At 50.0% G+C, this 21733-nt stretch overlaps 1 protein-coding gene across 7 annotated transcripts in view; it reads right to left on the reverse strand.

The window, feature by feature from the left end:
- Nucleotides 1-21733, reverse strand: part of Sipa1l2 (signal induced proliferation associated 1 like 2) — a 157828-nt gene that overhangs the window by 13973 nt on the left and 122122 nt on the right. For 6 of the 7 annotated variants that reach the window (XM_085681908.2, XM_085681910.2, XM_085681906.2 and 3 more), the window contains exons 15-19: nt 20405-20790; nt 17484-17708; nt 11914-12067; nt 8655-8874; nt 2400-2531 (exon numbers count right to left, since the gene is read on the reverse strand). In XM_085681908.2, coding sequence (XP_085538034.2) covers nt 2400-2531; nt 8655-8874; nt 11914-12067; nt 17484-17708; nt 20405-20790 — 1117 coding nt within the window. The remainder of the gene's footprint in view (nt 1-2399; nt 2532-8654; nt 8875-11913; nt 12068-17483; nt 17709-20404; nt 20791-21733) is intronic. The other variant, XM_085681911.2, reaches the window with a different exon arrangement.

Raw genomic sequence — 21733 nt, forward strand, 5'->3', positions numbered from 1 at the left:
GCAAGGTCTGGGAATGTTTCTCTCTGGAGGGCACTCGTGGAGTGGCCTTGGGCAAGCTTCCTGATGACGCCTCTGTGGTCACAGGAACACCCCCACTCTTCACACTAATCACATCTACGCACATTCAAACAACTGGAATGGAAGGGATGGTGAGTTTGGTGCTCAGCTCTACTCTTGAATAACACAACAAAATCTAAGCTTTAGCTCAGGGAAGATGAACATGGCCTTTTAAAGGTGGATGAAGGAGGCAAGTCGATGGACCACATGACTGCCAGCGAGGAATTCCTGTTTGGATTTTCTAAGTAAGAATTGTGGTGTCTGCTTGATAAGTTTTCCTGAGGAAATGGAAAGAAACATCTATTCATCCCAGATGTAGACAGCTCTGGCAAACCAAAGAAAAGACCCCATTCAAGGCAGCATGGTGAGCCAATGAGTTTCTGGGGGTGACTTATAGAGGCGTCTGTGCAAGCCAGAGGCAGTTGTATCACTGAAGAACCCCACCCACGCCCTTCCACGCCTTATATGCTCTATCATCCAAAAGGCCACATTCAGCTGGATGATCTCAGATGGGGTCCCCGAGCACCCTCTTCTATGAAGGAAAGCTGTTGGGTTCAATCCGGTGAGGTTCTTCTGCTTGTCATTATGACTGCCGATTTAAGATCACTCCAACAGGCTGGTAAATTTCACTTTAAAAACCTGTTTTCAGATGTACCACCTGCGTGGTATATCAACATGAGAGCTGAAGTCTGAATCCAGTAGGACATTTTACCCCAGCGCCCTTAGCGGCTTCTAACAGTGACACAAACAAGTACATGTACACTATTCAGATGTTTCCAGAAGGGAGTGATGTACTAGCGGGGACGCAGAGAGGGCACGGTCCCTGTGTGTGAGTGTCCCTTCTCAGCTGTCCGGTCTCAATAGCAAACTCCCTCCCTCCCCCGGCAGACATGCACACGAGGGGCATGGACATACAGGAGGCCGCTCTAGCAGGCCAGGCCACAAGAGGAGAGAAGAGGTCACAGCAGCAGACCTTGGCCTTCTGTGGCCGATGTCACAGGTGGGACGTAGAGCCACAAGCAACTGACGGGTGTGAGGGGCCAATGGTGGCTCTGAGCCCTAGGGACAGCATACTCTGTTAGGGCTGGAAGGCCTGGCAGCCTCACAGTGGACAGAAGGCAAGGCAACCCCAACAAACAATCCCACATCACTTCATCTGCCGGGAAAGGCGCGGACAGAAAGGAAGCTGCAGTGCCGGCCTGCGTGCAAAATGTTCCCATGGGCATGTGTGTCATCATCCCAGCCAGGGCCTGGCCTGGGGACAGTGTGCAAACTTAAGAGGTGGGATCGCGCTGGATGAAGGACATGGGATCCAACCTGCCCCACCTTCATCTCTGGTCTGCTGAGATGGGAATGAACATCTCCTGCCGACTCCCATGGCCACGGCTTGCCCATGAGCATGCCTTCAACGGCACCTCTCAAACCATGAGCTAGAGCAGGTTGTCCTTCCACAAGCTATTGTCAGATATTTGGTCACAACAATGAGAAAAATAATACAAGTGGCAAATGCCAGAAACTAAGAGTTGTGGCCCTGCATCACACAAGGCCCAAACCATGGGAAGCAGCTTCTTCATTGACTTTGTGTATAGTTCCCCATAAGCTGGAGAAGAACATTCCCTAGGTGGCAGCTTCAACTAGACAATCACAGCACTGATGGCGATCAAAACCAGCATGGCAGCCAGGATTCTCAGAGTACAACTGACTCACCACAGCCCACCGACCACCAGGCTTAACTGACCCTCTGCAGCCCACCAATCCACAGGTTTAACTAACCCACTGACCTACACACTTAACTGACCCATGGGCTTAACTGATCCACCGACCTTGAAGCTTAGAAGAAGCTGAGACCCACACTGGTAGGGGGATTTGCAAGGAGCAAATCATCCTGCCAGAGTCATTCATGTTGGCACCAAGTCAGCAGGCTACAAACACAGTTCCAACAAACACAGCAGCTTCAGCCTCATGAGGGTGCTTTCCCAGGTCACCTTAGTGTGTTTCAAGGACAGAGACAGTAGGAACTAGGCAACCATGCATGCTTTCTACACAGGGCAATGGAGCCAAAGAGGAAAGGGGGCTTGCCTGGTCAGGGGGCAGTTGGTGCCTGGAGTAGAATTTAGGGTTTGAAATCCCTGCCTAGCACTATTCACCAAACGACATGACCACCTCTAGATGCCTCCTTAGATCCATGTCTTCCCTATCTTCATCTTCAAAGATGGGCAAAGCATTCAACATTTGCCAGAGGATCCAATACATAGACATGTGCTCCTAAGCTGCAGTACAGGCCCCGCAGGAGCATGTTCGCTGAGCACACAGAGGGGCCCTGGGTGTGGGTGCATCTTTACCTTCAAACGCTCGTGCAGCATCCACAAGGTGGGACCAATCTAACCCTGTGGCTGTGTCTGGTAGTGGCATCAGGCCAGGATCTGCACACTTGGACTTATCCGATAAGGACCCGTCGGAGAACCAGAACTCATCTGAGTAGAAACAAAATCAGAGTGTAAGTCAGTCTGTCTCCACCCTGAGTCACAGCATGGGGACCATGGTCCCCAGACTCTGTCAGTCCGTTAGTCTGTCAGTCAGAACATGAGTATTATTGCCCTCAAAGAGTTGGTCAGAAGGCCAGTCAGTCACAGCATGGATAGCTTCACCCTCAACCTCATAGGGAATCAGCCAGCCAGGCAGAGTGAGCATGTGCACTAACACCCTTACAAAGAATCAGTCAGTTGGCTGGTCACAGCAAGGGTAACATAGATTCCACAGAGTACCTCAATATAAGCATTGCAGTACCCAATGTGGTCAGTTCGTCTACCCATTAGTCACCGTACATGGTCAGTCACAGCATGAACACTGTTACCCACACAGAGCCAGTCAGATAGTAGGTCACAGCAAGACTACAGTCACTCTTGCCCACAGTATGAGCACCACACTCCCTGTCTAGAATCAGTCAACCTGTCATTCCATGAGTCACTGCCCTCACAGTCAGCCAGCCAGAGCATCCTCACAGTCAGTTACTCAGTATGAGCACCATCAGTCCCTAGCCTGCATCTGCTAGTCCATCAGTCCCTGCAGAGGTACCATTGTCCCCACTCCAACAGCACTGCCGATCCTCCTGGGGTCAGAGTGGAGAGCAAGCCCCTACTCGGTCATGGCGCGATTGCTAGGGTCGCCATAGAGTTGGCTACAGCACAGGGACCTCCATCATCTCTCACAAAGGTGCCTAAGATGTTATATAAAACATGTCCTGCTACATTAGGAAACATTAAGCTGCCACTACCCAAAAGAGATTGAGGTTTGGTATAAAAAGCCAACACGAGACCGACTAGATGGTAGAGAGCAAGCAGGGGCCGCCAGCACGGGTCCCTGAAGAACATCCTCACTTCACGCTCTTGCAGAAGCTTTCTGGAGGTACCTGGGGTAAGAGCCTGCTTGCTTCCTCAGCTGTCCCCTTTAAAATGTGCCTCAACCTCCACACTGCCTTGAGACAGGCTGGTAGCACTCTCTTTCCTGACGACTTACAAAGTCTGAGGAACAAGGTCAGCAAAGCTGAACAGTAGGTAAACATTACAGACATCACAAGGACCTTTTTCCCCACCCAAATGTAGTGAGACTATTCCAACTAAAGATGAGAAGAAAGGATGGCTCTTCATGACCTATGTGCAGATGCGACTGTGGGCCCACTTTTCCGACTTCCCAAAACAGCCCGACTGCTGCCACACCAGAAGCCCTGGCCCTCCCTCACTTCCTGGAACGCTGGACAGTTCTCCTTCCGCAGCGCACGTGAGTTTCCCACCTTTCCTTTTCTCCTCAAACTCTCGCTCAGCTCCTTCAGTGCCCAGGACATTAATATCACTCATTGTTAAGAACTCGTTATGCATCTGAGAATCCGTTCTGAAAGGGCCTGACCGGACGATTTCAAAGCGCCTTTTCTGAACCTGCCCAGAGCGTTGCATGCAGCTGCTTGTGGCTGCATCTGACTAATGAGACCAATCAAAGTAATGACCACCTGGCTGGCTGAACCTGCAATTAAGTTCAGGGGCGTAATCAAGCAAATGCACCTGTGATTTCTGCCCCTCCATCCTTCCGGGAAGCTGTGAGGCGCTGGCATCTGGAATGGGACAGGCATCACTTTGCGTGTGTGGCCTTGAAGGACACCACAGTCTGCTCCCAGTGACAGTGACACCAGTCAGACAGTGCTGTTTCCAGGCGACCATGCTGCGATGTGGGGATGTCTGCCAACGTGCTACCAGTCTCCTCTGAGGGGACACTGTGGCAGCCCCTCCCTGCACACATCAGCAGTCCATGCCTGCACTGTGCTACTGTCAAGTGCAAAGCCAGCAGCAAAGGCTGGAACACGGGCTGGGAAAGATAACACTCAAGACTGTTGGACCCTTCCTGCGAGGCCTTCTCTGTGGTACGCTGCAGGGGCCATTGGGCAGAGCTGGGAAGAAGACTGTGGCTGGTGTTGTTAGACTAATCGGGACAGTGGCTGGCTGGCTGGCATGATAAAGGAGGGGATGGAGGCCCATGGGAGGAGTAAAGGGACAGTGGTTCTAACTGAGAAGGTGGGGTGAGAGTTAACACCCTCCTGTGGAAAGATCACTCCCCCAATTACTCAAGGAAACAACCACCTGGCAGTCTGGGGCTAAGAAATTCAAGTTCTGTTTCTAAGGCAAGGTACAAATTAAGAATCTCGGTGCTGAGGTGCAGATGATGCGAGTGACTGGGGTGCAGACAGGTGCGGTGCAGTCAGCCCTGGAGTCTGCTCACAGGAGAGCACAGGCACAGCCACCAAGTGACCTGCTCAGTGAGACGTCCCCTCTGGCTGGGGCCTCCAGCGCTGTCTTTACAGAGTGGCCGCTCCATCACATCTTGAGAGCAGGCCATCTGGGACACGGCTGGGCTCAGCTCTCGGGCTCTGTCTCTAGGAGACAGATACACACTGGGATTCCAGAACCTTCTAAAAAGGCCAGGCTAGATGAGGTGCTGTGAGACAGAGTCCTGTCTAAGGAGGTGACACTTCCTTGAGATCCGAGTGACAGGGGGGAGCTGCCAGACATTCTGACACACTACTGACAGAAAGGCTTGGGATGAATGTGGGGAGATTTGAACCTCAGCCTGACAACCTGAGCAGGGAGAGCCACAGGCAGTGGCTGTCTCTTAGATAACTCAGGTGCTACATATGCCTTTTCCAATACTCAAAATCAGGTGCACTTAACAGCTTTTCCTTCCACTGAGTGGAAGTGAGGTCATTAAGAACAAGAGAAGCCCTTTCAAATTCTTTATGTCCGAAGACTCAAACCTGTTCCGTCTTTAACTGACACAGACACATCACTGGACTCCATGCCGGGAAGCCAGCAAGCAGTTACCATGTCAGAGGACAGTGGACCCAGAGCTGGCAGGTAAGCACTACCCATGGTCTGGTGGTTTGGCTATGGCGGGAAGGAAGAGTTACCACTAGGTCTGTGATATTACACTCAGTATGTGCTCTGTTCTCCAGGTTTGATGGTTTCTAGAAAAGACTTCTCTGCCACGGCTACCCAAAGCCATCCTTTCAAATGCAACTCTTCAAAGCCTTGGGGCACCTCAGAGATTGAGAAAGTGACCAGCTAGGTGGCAGTACTGACTGGCTCCTGGCTGCCGGTCCCTGGGCACAGCCGCACAGCCTACGGCAGCACGTGACTGACTCCTAGAATAGCGTCTGGCTCCTCACAGAGGCAAGAAGGCCGTGCTACGTAACACTCGGGTCAGATGAGATGATGCATGTGGAGAATAGGGGGACAGGATTACGACAGGAGCACTTCCTGGGCCGAGGAGGTGAAGAACGGAAGGGGTGTGGTTAGCCTGAAAGCATTTCTGGGTGCAGGTGGACAATGTTCAGCTTCACCTGGACAGAGTCATGCAATTTCATGCATGCTTGACTGCATGAGGACCTAGATTTTAGGGGTGGCTCGTGTCTAGGCCCTGTTGCCCACCCAACATGCTCTTTAGCCCTAGACACCAAACTCATGATCCCTAATATCACTCCACTATCCTGACCCTGTCTGACGTCACTGGTATTATTATAAAGGCTAAGGGGCCATCCCAACAGCTTCGACTAGATGGCTCTTGAGTGTGAACTTTATAGATGACAATGCTGTGTCCTGATGTCAAAAGGTTGGATCAATCTGGCAAAAAGACCAACCCAAGCTAGAAGACATCACATGGACACCCCAAGTCTTCATATGCCAGTGTTTGTTTCTCTGAGAATCTAAAAGGTTTTCCCAGGCGTGTGCTCCTTGGTGTTCACCACTGGAGACCTGCTTCTGGGGTTCAGGGTTCAGACTGCAGCAATTCAGAATGCTGCCACATTCTCAGAGGGCTGTGTGTCCCTTTGGGGGGAGGAATCTGTGTAACAACCAGGGCGGCACTGGATGAATGGATTCTGACGGGACAGATGGAAACTGTCACACAGATATTGGAGGTGGTCATGGACCAGGAACTAGCATTCTCCAGCTGGATCATGGGCAGCCAGAAGGGAATCAGAGGTGTTTGGGGAAGATAAGTCACTACATGCTTTTGCCGAGATTCTTATTCACATCCAGTTACACATTACAGGTTTGCACGTCTATCCCAGAACAGAGTTCTGAGCAGTTGAAGGCTCGAGGAGACACGTTATCAAACAAGGATGTTTTATGAGAGTACACCTAATAACAACGGCACCTCAAGAAAGGACAAGAACTTGGCACATCTTGCTTCTTCCCTCATTATGCCTTGATACTATGGGCATATGTGAAAGGATTCAGACAAAGCATGAACTACCTGCCATTCGGAGAGGGAAAAGCACAGAACTTGAACTGTTAATGCCAGGAAAGAGGCCAGCATGAAAGGCTTACACATTCCAGCTACAGGTTATTACAGGGCCACAAAACCAGCAGGGAAGCCATGTTTGCTATAGGTGGACAGGCAGGAGGGAAACTGAAGAACTGGGCTTTTGAAGGCCGTGAAGCAGATCTGGGCATGCTGTGAGGGTGGGCACGCATACTGCCCCCGTACAGAGCATGCGCAGCGTGGACACTAAGCCAGAACTAAGGCCTGGCTGACAGCCATGTGTCAGTGGGCTCTACAGTAACCAAGGTGCCATGCAGCTTGTGGTGGGGTGGGGGATGGGATGGAAACTACTGTATTCTCTGCTCATTCTGGGAACCTAAAACATGTCTAAGAAGTGAGGTCGTTCATTATTATTATTAATTATTATTATTTATTTAAAGAAATTGAAGCTAAAAACTGCATTTCTCACAGGGCGGGGGGAGAAGGGTTGAATGGAAAATCCAGCAACACAGACCATTTGCAGTGTGGGAAATAGGAAAAAATAAGGGCATAAACCAGAACTTCAGTGGCTGCACAAAGCCTTGAGAGACACTTACTAGGTCATCCTGACCTACACGAGGCCCTGTCTCAAAAGGGGATGTGCGGCTATGACATTCAGAGGACCACGGGCAAACACGATAAATGTGTGTCCTTCTATTGAGAAACTCAGGGGACTTACAACAGGCAAGTACCATGCTCCTAAAGAGATACATTAAGCACTGCCCAAGATGAGGTCCTCCCTAAGCTTCTTAAACATTATTAAGACGCTTTATGTCAGATAACTTGGGATGCTTATACAGTGCAGAAGTTAAGTTGGTTCTAAAGATGGTTCTTTTTTATGATAAAATTTAAAAAACAACCTTAATATTAATTTATAGTTAAACTTATCTTTTCTGCACAATAGCAGTGGGGGGGCGGGGCACAGAAATTAACATTAAAAAGGTATCAAAACCTAACACACACATTGGGACTAGGAAGGCAGCCCAGTGTCTAAACCCCTGCTCTGCAAACATGAGGACCTGAGTTCGGATCCTCAGCACCCAGGTAAAGGTCACGCATGCTGATGTACGCTCGTAACCGTAGTGCCAGCAAAGAACACAGCAGATCCCAGGGCTCACTGGGCAACCAAGAGAGCTGAAATGGCAAAGTCTGGGTTCAGTAAAAGACTGCCTCTACAGATGTACATCCCTAAACACACACACACACACACACACACACACACACACACACACGACACGAAAGATTATAGTTTTAAGATTTGATTTGGCAATCATCAGTTTGACTTGTGATCAGGGTGCAGGTGAAGCTGGGCATAGGGAAATAGAGAAGACATGCAGAGGGTCATAAAGTCGGAGCTCGGTCTCCTAACACTCCCCTCACCCAGGACCATGAGAAGGGAGGGCTGAATGCTTGGCACAACCTGAAAACTCACCCCATGCCACTGTGCTTTTTGCAAAAGTTAGACGTTACATATCACTTCCTTTGGAGATAAAGTAAAAACAGTATTTGATAATAACGTCTAATGTAAACCACCTTGCAGTTTTGCTATTTAAAAATGACTTAAAAGACAAAGAAAACAGTGCCAAATAACTGCTATCTAATCTCGCATGTGCACCGGGGATGTCTAACGTGAAGAGCATATGTACCCCAGGCGTCCCATGTGCATTGGGGACGTCTAACGTGAAGAGTACATGTACCCCAGGTATCCCATGTGCCCACCCAGGCAGCCAGGGTGGCCCGCCTCCACTTACTCCGTAGGCTCCCCATGCTGGGCGCAGGGTGGGTCCTTGGGGGCAGCGTGCTGTGGTAGGGTGGAGTGGTGCTGAACAGAATGTCGTTGGGCAGGGCCTGGTCCAGGATGGAGCTTCGAGAGCTGGCAAAGGAAGAGCCCCTCCGGTTGCTGCACACACTCTCATCAGACAGTGTCCGGTACAGTGACCTCCGTGGAGACAGGTTTCCATAGAAGGAAAACTAGGGGTTGAACAAGGCAGGGGGTATTAGCAATCTGAAGGTGTCAGGAGCAGTGGTGCACATACATAATGTCCCCGTGCATGGGACGCTGACGGGGCGTTGCTGAGAGTTCAAGGCCAGCCTGGGTTACATGGCAAGTACACGCAAGTCTAGGCTGCCATACCAAAACCGTTTCAAAACCAAATAAAACACCAAGGTAAACATGCAGTTGGATCTGTCTAACTGTGCTGTGGGAGCGGCATCTGCAAGTCTTCTATTAGTCCAGGAAAGCCAAGCATGTGCCTAGATGTCAGAGCCCCCTCCTCTGACATTCAGTGAAATACCTGGACAGATCAGACATGTACGGCTGTATTAATTCTGAAATGTGGAATGGAACCGTAGAGAGGCAAGTGCTCCTGGAAATACACAAGCCGCCATTTCAGAAAACTGACAGCCACAGAAACACACACTGTGGCTTGATGGTAATCGGGAATGACTACATTTTAATATCAGGCAATTGACACGAGGACCACCTGAGTCTAAACACTGACATCTTCTGAGCCATATAAATGGGCTCCAGAAAAGTAGTTTAAATCCAGTAAATTCAGCTGTCCACTTAAAAATGACCACTTACAAAGTCTGTGCTGTAATTGTTGAAAACTAAATTACAATCAATGGAACAAAACTATTGCGAGGGTCAGCTTTGTCAACTGACAAAATCTAGAATCACCTGGGAAGAGTGTCTCAAATGTCCACTTTGGGTTAGCCTGTGGAATGTGTATGGGATGGCCCAGCCCACTGCGGGCGACACCATTCCCTCGGCATGCCCTCAGCATGGGCTCCTGGACAGTACGCAGTAGAGTGGAGAAGCTGAGCTGAGCACAAGCAAGCACAATGTGCCCACCTCTCTGAAGCTCCTGCCTTGACTATACACATTTATAGACTGTAATCTGAAATTGTAAGACGAAATAAATCTTTTTTCTTCTCAGTTGCCTTTTTGAAAAACAAAACAAAACAAACAAGTGCAAGAGAAATGAACCTAGGACAGCCAACTCTAAGGAAAGCACTGACGTCACTGGGTGTCAAATCTCAGGCACAGCAAAACACATCCCAACAAGGGAAGCAAGGATTCATGACAAGTTAGACCTGGTCTGAATCACCACCCCTTCTTTGGCATTCTAAACCATTTTCCTCTCGTGTAAATGCCGTTTCTAGAACACTCGTTTCTGATACATCCAGAGGTGGGTATTAACATTCTGGATGTGGCAAGGAGCCTCGGAATCTTCCCATCGCCAGTGCTCTCCTCGTTCTGTCTGGCCTCTCTGGTGAAGAAAGCAGCTGGCATGTGTGTGAGCTGCCAAGCCCACTTGTACTGGGAAAAGGAAGTGATTTATCTTTGAAGCACACACATGGAGCTCTGAGACGCTGCATGCTGTGGAGCCATCCGCCCTTGAACCCAAGCACACGCAGGCCCCTAATTGGATCTGATACAAGCTGGAAGAAGGCTCACCGTGAGGCCTCTGGTGAGATTCCCTTTCCATACCCCTCCGAGATCTTTATAGCTGAGTGTAGGTGCTTAGATGAAAGTGGACGGGGATGCCTGATGGTGCTGCTCTGGGAACACAAGCCAGCTCACGGTGTGCTGTTCGCAAACGGGAACCTAGCACACAGCTGGCTGCTCACTGCCATCCCAGGCAACAGCCTACTCTCCCACTTAAACCAAAGAAGCTTAGATTACAAGTGAAAGAGGGGTTCTGTTCTGGTACCAAATATTAGGGCACGCATCATATTCCACCACCGGAGTCTCAGGGTCTAGTAAACAGAAGTGACTGGCTAAACTTATTTAGGATCTTTTAATACTTTGCAAAAATTTATAGAATTGTTTTGTTGCACTCATTTATTTATGGTGTGTGGGGCACATATATGTCATGGTACATATATGGAGGTCAGAGGGTAACTTGGGGGCATCTACTTTTTCCTTCTATCATGTGGGCCCGAGGAACAGAACTTGTAACATCAGACTCAGCAGCAAGCACCTTCAGCTGCTAAGCCATCCTGGTAGCTCCTATTTTGCATCATTTTAAAAACGGGCTTACAAAACACACACACACACACACACACACACACACACACACACACAGATAGGTGGGGGAGGGAGGGAGGGAGGAAGGGAGGGAACTTGGGGAGAGCAAAGCAAAGAGCAGTGAATTCCCTTCTTGAGAAGGTGTGCTGAGCAGGAGGATGGTACAGTACTGTCGCTCTGAGCTCCACAGCTTTGGAAGGCAGAACACAAGGTTACACAGTGGGACTGTGACTCGCTCCCATTCACTTTTGGAACAGACAGCCTTCCAGGAAGACCTGGGCAGGGTACAGGCTGAAGGGCCTGGGTTAGTTAATAAGTGTGAACTTCACTGGCTAAGGTCTGTTGCCAGTCATGTCTAGGCACTGTGCTAGGCTCCTATGTGTCACTGCTAGCACAGCCCTGAACCTGGAAGACCGCTATCGTCACACTCTTTTATCCCATCAGCATACAGAGGCTATTTGCATAAGCTCATGTAGCAGGTCACAGTTGGAGCTGAGTCCTTAGGGGAGCCTACCTGGTTTGCAGAGCACCTTCAAGACTGCAAAGCTCCCACCCTGGCCTCCCCAGGTTTGCTTGCCATCTGAAGGACTTGCAGAGTGGGGCTGCAGCTCTTGCCTAGAATGCAAAGTCCTAGAGTTCCAACCTCAGTACTAAAACAGAACAAACCAAAATCTAAGCTGGGGCAGTGGTGGCGCACACCTTTAATCCCAGCACCCAGGAGGCAGAGGCGGGTGGATCTCTGTGAGTTCTAGGCCAGCCTGGTCTGCAGAGCGAGTTCTCGTACAGCAAGAGCTACACAGAGAAACACCGTCTTGGGGGAAAAAAGGCCCAAATTCTGGCAGTGACAATGGCCACTCTGTCCTGGACTGTTGGCGGGACCACAGGAGGCTTGAGGAGAAGTATCGTGGCCCCACAGTTGCTTCAGACTGACTGCAGGTGCTCCTGGTGACTCAAGGTCCTCACGAAGGATCACTCACCTTCCGTCTTCCTTCCTCCACTAAGGGACTGTCGGGAAGCATCAACTTCAGAAAGTCATCTTTGGATAGGACGTGTTGAGCTTCTGGAACAGAGTCTCCCACCACTGCTGGATGCTGAGTGGCTGCAGACATGATGTCCATCTCGCCATATATCCTGATGGAATAAACCAGAACAGAGGTTCAGAGGAGTTGTGGCCTACCTAGAAAACACCCTTGGTGGTCAGATGAAAGTCCAGGAAACATCTGTAAAGGCTGAGAAAGAGAGTCCAGTAGGAGGACCTCAGTTCAATCTTCCGGAATCTAGATGAGAGGAAAAAAAATAAAAGGCAGGTATGGAGGTATGCTTGGCACTGGGGCAGCAGAGACAAGTAGATCCATGGGGCTCACTGGGCAGTCAGTCTAGACTAATTAGCAAGTTCCAGACCAGTGACAGGCACTGTCTCAAAAATCACAGTGGGACTGGGTGGTAGTAGCACGCATCTTTAATCCCAGCACTTGGGAGGCAGAAACAAGTGGATCTCTGTAAGATTTCGAGGCCAGCCTGGGCTACAGAGCAAGTTAGTTATACAGAGAAACCACCTTGACAAACAAACAAACAATCACAGTGGTGGAGAGAGTCTGAGCCACATCGGGCCAAGGATATTGGTATGTGTATACACACACACACACACACACACACACACACACTTTCTCCCTCTGGAAGCCCGCAATTCTCAGTTCTGGAAATTCACTGTGTGTGCGCATGTGTGTTTGCCATCCCTACACCATCCTGCTTCTGTGAAATAAGCTTAAAAATAGTTAAGATTTCTGAATAATTCACACACAACTCAGATCCTCAAAACCCGAGATGAAAACACTACCAACTTTAAAAGAAGGTCGCACTTCCCTCCTAAACTGTGTCAGAAAGTAGCTTCCATGATCATCGGAGGCACTGCAGAGACACGCAGCTCTCTGGGGCCAGGCAGCAGGACTCCATGGCTTCCAGGGAAGAGAGAAGGCTGTCCCAGGTGGCCTCGGGTTTAAGAGAAATTGGCTGAGGCATGAGCCAAGCAGGTTTCATTACTGGTGACTTCACAAAGCTGTTTGGATAAATAAAGCCACTGTCTCCCTTAATTACAAGGATATGAAAATGTATGTACAGCTACAAAAGCCTGCCAGGTTGAATTACTGTGCCCAGGTCCTTTCCTGGAGAGACTAGGGAGTTACTCTGGCAAGGTTTGTGGACAAAACATGATCTGAGCAGCCAGACACTTCCGGGGACCCAGGATAATCAGGCTGGATGATCTGTGTCACACAACTGGCTGCCCACAGAGGAGGGCTACAGAGGGTGACCCCAGTCACTGCGGCACTGATGTGTCTGCTTCAATGAAATGCTACCTCATCACAGAGTGACAGCTCACGGTGGACTGAGAATAGGAAACAGACCAGGGTCTGTCCACAGTGACTAGGCCTGATGGGGAACTCTCTATGGCTTTCTGCTTATCCCTCTCTACCTTAAAGTCCAGGTGATACTGACCGTGTGAGCAGACACCTGGGACAGCAGCTCTCCAGACCTCCCAGACATGACTGGAGAAGGGACAGGCTTGTGTTTGATAGGGCATGAGAAGGGGGCCACCAGAACTCCAAAAACCTTGGGGACTTTTGCAGATGAGTCTTCTAGGGAGTGAGCCACACATGGCTTTTAGGAATGGCATGTCCAAGAAATACTTGACTCTGGGTCCCAATATCAGGGCTGGGAAGTGCTCTAGATCATCAGGCCCTGTTTGATTTAGGGGAGACAGAAAAACCTACAGGTTTTATCAACAGCCGCAGTGTGGATGACGCCAAAACACGATCATGCAGCTTACAGGGGGTGCTTCTAGCGCCTATGGGGTAAGACTCACCAGCCCTCTCTGCTATACTAATTCTGGGAAAATGTCTTCAGTGATATGCCAAATACGTTCCAAGGTTTATTCTGTTTTGGTCACTGTGACTACACAGGGACCCCGGATGACCCCTAGCCTGAATGTACAGGCATACACGCAGGAGGGAGTATACAGCGAGTGCAGAGAAGAGCCCACTCTGGGTGGAGCTGGCCATGCTCAGAGGCTCTGAAGGCTGACTGGCAGGAAGCAGGGATACTCGCAGGTACCAGGCACAACTGCTCCTCTGCTTATGCTATTTTAAAATACAGGATACTGTGGGCAAAACCATCACGGAAGGCTCAATTGCACAATTTTAAAGGAATTGGTGATCTTTCTTCGTCCCTCCCTTCCTTTCTTTCTGGTGGTGTATGCATGTCTATGCATTTGTGTGTGTGAAGGTTTAGGTCAGAGGTTGAAATTGAGATGTCTTTTTCTGTAGCTCCTGGTAGTGATATTTCATTTGCATTTTAATAAATAATTCTTGCCTGAAGTCCAGAGATTAAAACAGTCACACTGGTTAGCCATACATAGCAGGCAGTGGTGGCACACACCTTTAATACCAGTAGCCACACTAGTTTGCCATGGAAGCCGGGTAGTAGTGGTGCATGCCTTTAATCCCAGCAGTAGAGAGGAATATAAGACAGGAGGAGACAGCTTTCAGACACAGTCTCATTCTGAGATTCCTGGAGGCAGGATCGCCATTTCAGACTGAGGTAGCAGTAAGAGTCAGTGACTGGCTGTTTTGCTTTTCTGACCTTCAGGTTGAACCCCAATTTCTGTCTCTGGGTTTTTATTAATTGTGCTACAACTCCCCATCTTAGTTTTGAGACAGGGTCTCTTGCTGGACCTGAAGCTCACTGTTTTGGATAGGCTGGCTGGCCAGGGATCCCTGGGTAACACCTGTCTGCACCTGGGGTTCCAGGTGCTATCACTCCACCATTACCGTTTACATAGGGGCACTGCCAGCGCTGAATTCACAGCGGTGCTAGCCTCATGGCTGTCTGGTAGCTTCCTGAATGGCTCTTCCAGTAACCTGGTAGGTGGTACCATGACAGGACTCAAAAGCCAGCCTTGCAGTCCTGAGTGGATGTCTTTCCTTAGAACCTAATGGACACGCCTTCAACAGTTACGGCTGATGTGTGAACACACATGTGGGCTACAGTCCTACACTGACACAATGCCTGACATATCTACTCTGGGCTCAAGTCCTAGAAAGTAGGGGCAGGATGGTGACTTCCACAGGCCTTCCCTGTAACACAGGCCTGAGCATACGCATGGGAGAATGCCACTTGTCCCACACCATGGGATCAGGACGACTTCTGAGGCGAGGGGCTGCAGCAGGGACATGATGGGCCCCATCCAGCATGTGTGGAGTTTTTCCCCAGGGATGCTAAGCCCCTACCCTCAACACTCCTGCATCACCCCTTTCCCTTGATGTCAGTATGGCTCACTCATAAACACACACAGAGCCTGGGCCCCACCCACCAAGGTTCCAACCGTGCTTTCTGGAATTTACAGCAGGCTTGGGATGCAGTTCATGAAGTACCCAGCAGACAGAACACCCTTATTTTCCCCTAAGATCAGTCACCATGTGAAAGGCACAGGAGAAAGGGCCTTCTCAAACATTTTGCAAGACACTGACATGATTCTCTATATTCCGGGATTCCAGGGACAGTTTCAGCACTAACACAAGAGTCACCTTAGAAACTAGCAATGTGATAGCCGGGTTTAATACGGGATCATTTTACAGTCACCAGGGCTAGTTCACAAACATCTCTTAACTCTGAACTGCATCCTTTAAGAGTCCCTGCACCCTCCCATAAACCGTGCATTCACGGCACACCCAGCCCACACCTACACCATGGCAAACTCACACAGCGGAGCACAGGACTCAGACCTTAGGACACACAGTTTCTTAGGCTTCTCAGATCATCCAAACCTTCAGTTTTTCCTCCTTTCATACACACAGACTATCCCCCACCTGCCCATCAAAGCTCAAGAGTCCTACAAAACAATCAGCTAAGTGCTTTTGCTTGTATGTTCTTGGACTGTGGAATTCGTGCTGCCCTTGGCCTTGAGATACCAGAGTCTGTGCCTACACCATTGCCAGCTGTTACCATGACTCCACTGCAGACAGCTTTTTGGATATAGAATCAAAGACAGCAGAGTTTTACATTTTTTTTAAACTTATAAAAGTCAAGGGCTGGAGAGATGGCTCATCAGGCAGAGGACTTGCCATCTCAATGTGCAAGCCAGATGATCTGAGTTCAATCCCAGGCACCCTTATGGCAGACGGAGAGAACCAACTCTACAGACTCACGCTATGGGACCACTCCACATCATCATCACTACAGTAATAATAAAACCAAGACTTTAGAGAGAGAAACATGGATGCCAACAGTTACGGAGCTTAAGACAAGCCAGGAGATGGAGAAGGCTCCGTGGGTAAAATGCTTGCCTTGTAAGCACAGGGACTTGAACTCCATCCCCAGCACGGGGGAAAGACTGAACACGGTGATCTGCACTTGGAATCCCGCTGCTGGGCGCTGGGGCTCAAGGGCTGGCCAGCCTCCACCTACTCAGTAAGCTCCAGACCAACGAGAGGTTCTATTGTTTGTTTGTACGGTTTTTTAAAATCTCTTTACTCTTTTAGGGGCCCAACACCCAGCTCCAAAATAAATCATACAGAGTCTTCTCCTTACCTACGAATGCCTGACCCTAGCTTGGCTTGTTTCTAGCCAGCTTTTCTCATCTTATCCCAGTCACTTTTGCCTCTGGGCCTTTTCCTTTCCTTACTTTCACTCTGCTCCCTGGCTGGCTGTGTGGTTGGCTCCCAGTGTCCTCCTCTCCTCCTTTCCTGCTCCTTCCTCTCTCTTCTCTTCCTTGCTCTTTTCTAAGATTTCCCCTCCTATGTACAGTCACTGTCCACCAGCCCCGCCTCACTACTGGCCATGCAGCCCTTTATTAGACCATCTGGTGTTGTAGACAGGCAAAGAATCACACACAGCTTCGCAGAGTTACACAAATGCATCATAAACAAAAGTAACACACCTTAGAATAATTTTCTACAACACCCTATCTCACCGAAGGTAGACGGAGCCTGAAGAACATCCCAGGGGCTGTCCTCTGGATTCCACCTAACTGTACAAACATGCACACGCTTACACTGTGCTGGCTAGTTTTGTGTCAACGTGACACAAGCTAGAGTCATCTGAGAAGTGGGAGCCTCGACTGAGAAAATGCCTCCAGAAGATCAGGATATAGGCAAGCCTGTAGGCCATTTTCTTAATTAGTGACAGAGAGGGGGAGGGCCCAGCCCACTGTGGATGGTGAACCTTAGGCTGGTGGTACTGGGTTCTGTACGAAAGCAGGCTGAGGAAGCCATGAGAGCCAGCAAGCAGCGCTCTTCCATGGCCTCTACATTAGCTGCTGTGTCCGGGTTCCTACCTGCTTGAGTTCCTGTCCTGGCTTCCTTCAGTAACAGACTGCAACGTGGAAGTGTAAGCCAAACCCCTTCATCCCCAATTTGCTTTTGGTCATGGTGTTTATCAGCAACAGTAACCTCAACTAGGACACACACACACACACACACACAATGAATTTGAAACAAACATTTCTTGGCTGTCCTTTTCCAGAATGCACTTCCTATGGGAGGAAGCCACTCACCTAGGGCAGTCAGCCACTTCGGGCTCTTCAGGCGGCGGGCTGCCTTCTGACTTTTTCCAGCCAATGACATATTTGTTCGCTGCCCCTTGTCTATGGTAAGGCTTCGCCACGGCCCCGGGTACCTGCTGACCACCACCGTGAGAAACGATGTAGACCTTGGAGCTGTCCAGAGACCCAGTGCTTTTGGAACAGTGGGCAGAGGGGCTTCCTGAATGGTGAGAGCCACTGTGGAGAAAGACAAAGGCGATAACACTGTCACACACAGCAGTGACGTGGTCAGAGCTGGCCACTGGGCTGGGAGGGCAGGGTGACCTCTCTGCCCCTGAACAGCGGCTCCCACGGTCACATGTGGCTCTCCTGTGGCAAGAACAATACGAGACACACAGCTGGAGAACTGAGCTGCAGCACCAGGCAGGCAGGTGGCAGGGGCACTCCGCCTGAAATTCCACCTCAGCTGCCAGGCCTCAGTCTCACTGCAGGTAGAAAACCCAAGGGCGCCGAGGAGCTTCAGCCCAACTCCTCATGGACTCTTTAATAGATGAGGAATCTGAGAGAGTCCCCTCGAGCACCTTTCTCTATGAAAGGAGTGCGCACTGAAGGCAGTGCCCAAGGAAACCCCACTGCTGCCAAACAGACTCCACGAGTCCCTGAGAGCATCCTGATTCCTGACACCAGGTTTCTTACAAGTGTCCTGAGCTTCGAAAAGATGCTACAGGGCAGCAAGACCCCAGTGAAGCTGTTACAGGATGGTCGCCTTTTATCAGACCCTGAGAAGACAGTGGGAATCATCTTTGAGCTCACGCGATCCCTGAATACAATGTTACCCAGCACTGAACTTCCTTCACTAAACAAAATTGGTAAAAAAGCAGCAAGGCTGTCTGCTTCGTCCACAACCTCCTCACCCTCTGTTCTCTCTGCCCAGTCTTGTTGACTAGATCTGGAATCCTGGGGTGACAGTTGTGTCTGAGGGTATGACAAGGACCAACTCTGAATGTGGCAGCATCATCTCACAGACTGGGTCCTAGACTCAATACAAAGGAGTGAGCTGAGAACCAGCATTTATCCGCGTTCTGACCACAGATGCCATGTGACAGCTGCCTACTCTCCTGTCTCTCCTGTTACAATGCCCTCCCCACCAGGATGGACTGCATTCCCCAAGCCATGAGCCAAAATGAACGCTTTTCCTTAAGCTGCCTTTGCCATGAATTTTATCATAGCAATGACAGAGAAGCTAGCTGGAACGGGCTTCTCAGTGAGACCTGTGCCTTCTGAATACACTGCAAAGAGTCTTCTCACCCAGGAACATCAAGGAGCAAGGCCTGCGGGTGGCAATCAGTTTTAGCCATGAGGAATTACGGTGTGAAGGCTGTCACATGCAGGCTAAAGATAGGGATTCTAATGTCGGGCAATGTCCCTTGACCAAGCAGAACCCCAACAGCTCAAGACATTTCAGTTACGTGAGGCAGAATGACATAGAAAGTTAAATGAACAAAGGAGAGCGTAGCTCTACCCCACTGGCTGTATACACAGCACTCATGGCCGCCACTGTCCTTTTGGACTGGCCACGGGAGGGCAGGGCAAAGTTCTAGGGAACACTCTGGTGACCACTGCTCAGGAGGCCTGTCTAGGAGCTTGCAGGCACCACCTCCTGGAGACATGCCTATCAGTCCGGGGTCCTAGAAGACTGTCCCATTATGGGCCCTGTTCTGTGGTTGGGAGCTCTGAGAAGTCAGGAAGTGACCCAGAGCCCTGTGCAAACGTCAGTAGAAGTCATACTGACTGAGTAAATTCCACCCACAGACACAGTGACACACGTTTCTTCTCTGAGTCTTTGAAGAGAAGGCAGAAATGTGAAATTATCAGTTTTTAAACTAATATATATATATGTCTGTCAAGTAGGAATACAAAACTACACAGAGGCATGTATCATCCATCTACATTTAGAACACAATTCCCTGATATTTAGCTTCCCCCTCACCCCAACACTGGGAGGGTTGAATTCACCAGAGCCTAGAGCTATTTCATAAACAAATCAATTAATTTTGAGACAGGATCTCACTAAAATGTTCAAGATCACCTTTAATTGACTAATTGACTAACCTGTGCTGTGATTATAGGCCTTCACCATCAGGGATTATAGGCCTGCACCTATAGCTGACTGGGTGCTAACTCTTCATTTAAAAATCCCAATTGGGGGCTGGGAAGATGGCTCAGCATTTAAGCACGTTCACTGCACTTCCAGAAGACCTGAGTTTGGTTCCCAGAGCCCACCCTTGATGGCTTATAATGATCTATAACTCCAGCTCAAGAGGACCCAACTCCCTTTCCTGGCTTCTGGGGGCACTACACTATGTGCACACACCCACCCACGGAGCCAAAACCCAAATTCCAGCTGTACATAAATGGTCACACCAGAAATCTCAAGTCTGGCCTGCCATCAGGCTTCAGGGGCACAGACAGTTTGATGTGTTCACAGATTACACAAGGAGGGTACCTGATGAGGTGTCTACTACTGTGCCCTCCCTCTTCCACAGGTCCCCAACTGTCTTTTGACAGACACGGTAAGATGATGTTGTCGTCTATAAATGAGCTGTGCCATATTCAGAGCTGGGCTGCAGGTGGCCTGTAGGGTGGACATGGCTGGTAGACACTGAGATTACCGAGCTTACAGCTCTTTATCAGAGGACATCAGTGTCACAGCTGAGCCGGGAGACAGAAGTGGCAATCCCCTCACATTTAAAAGGAGAGTAAAATCATGGGGACAGACTAAACATGCACACCTCCACAACAGAGCTTTGGAGGCAAAACCTCCCTGTGAGGTCAGACAGTTGGGTAGCCAGCAGTACCCAGCCTCAGGCCCCGCCTTTACGGCTCCACGGCTCCAGGCAGGAGCAGGTGCAGCGTGGCCCTTGACGGCTCACCTGGAATGAGAAGAGATCTCACTGAGGTCACCCATGCTACCCTCTGTAGCACTGGTGGAGATGGCGGAGGCATAGCCACGCATGGTATACATCTTGGCAGGTTCATCGTCAGCTCCCGAGACATCGGCAGCATCAGCCCACTGTTCGGCCCGGCTGTGGATCAGAGACCTGCTACCCGTCAGATGCACGGGGCCAAGGATGGTGGCTGGCATGCACGGAGTGGTGTCAATGCCGCTGTCAGTGGAAGCACCTTTGATGTAGGTCAACCCCAGCAGCTCGGGGTCCATCAGGTCCCCTGACCCGAAGTGCTTGTCATCGCTGTTGCTGGACGTGTTACTGGAGAGGGTGTTGCTGCTAGAGTGGCTGGAGCAGCTCTTATCCCCGATCTGGAGAAGAGGACAGACAGAAGATGGCCTTTGGGCGACCCCATGCCCTGCCCTCCCCAAACACTAGACTACAGCCAGGACCTGGGCTACAGTCTGTGTGCTCCTGGTGCTGCCAACAGAAACATGGCTTTTCTCCACAATAGCCTTAGAGAGAGAGAGAGAGAGAGAGAGAGAGAGAGAGAGAGAGAGAGAGAGAGAGAGAGAGAGACGGAGACGTAACAGTGGTTAGCCTCCTTCTGTTTCTCAGGATGCCAGTCTATTTTCTTGTAGAGACAGCATCTCTGGCTTTCACTTGTAACCTGTCAACTCAGCTGGCTGAGAAGCCCGGGGATCTGCCTGTGCCTGCCTCTCCAGTGCTGGGACTGCCAGGGTGCATCACCACACCTGGCTGGAAACAGGTGCTAGGGACCAAATGTTCTCATGTTCACACTGTAGACACTATGCCCACTAGGCCACCTTTCTAGGCCACCAGCCTGGCCTCCTGCACAGGCCCTGCCTCCTGACCCCCCACCCCCCAATCACTGTCATGAGCTTAGCATCCTTTCTTTGGTCAATCAAAGGTGTATAACACACGAAAGTAGGTCACACGCCACTGAGAAGGATTACATAGACTGGGAAGGATGTAAAAACTAGGTAGAGGAGATCACATTTACAGCCAATTACGGCCAATATGGCATTTCCTCTTAAAAGTTACAATGCCAGCTCAAGTTTGGGGAAGGAGATCCAGATTTGAGTCATGATGGTAAAACATCTGGTTAGTCCCTGGAAACTCTCTGAGCTCACAGTGCCCCACAGTTCCTGCACAGAGAAGCACTCTGGAGCTGTGATGTGCCCTGCACACAAGCATGTGGGCTTTGGGGAGGCTAAAGCCAAATGATGTCCCAAGAAGGGAGGTTCCAGAACACACCTGTTTGAAAAGCACCCAATGCTCCCAGTCCCTGAA

This window comes from Myodes glareolus, chromosome 22, assembly GCF_982192425.1.
Source record: "Myodes glareolus chromosome 22, mMyoGla1.1, whole genome shotgun sequence".
In the NCBI taxonomy this organism is placed as follows: domain Eukaryota; kingdom Metazoa; phylum Chordata; class Mammalia; order Rodentia; family Cricetidae; genus Myodes; species Myodes glareolus.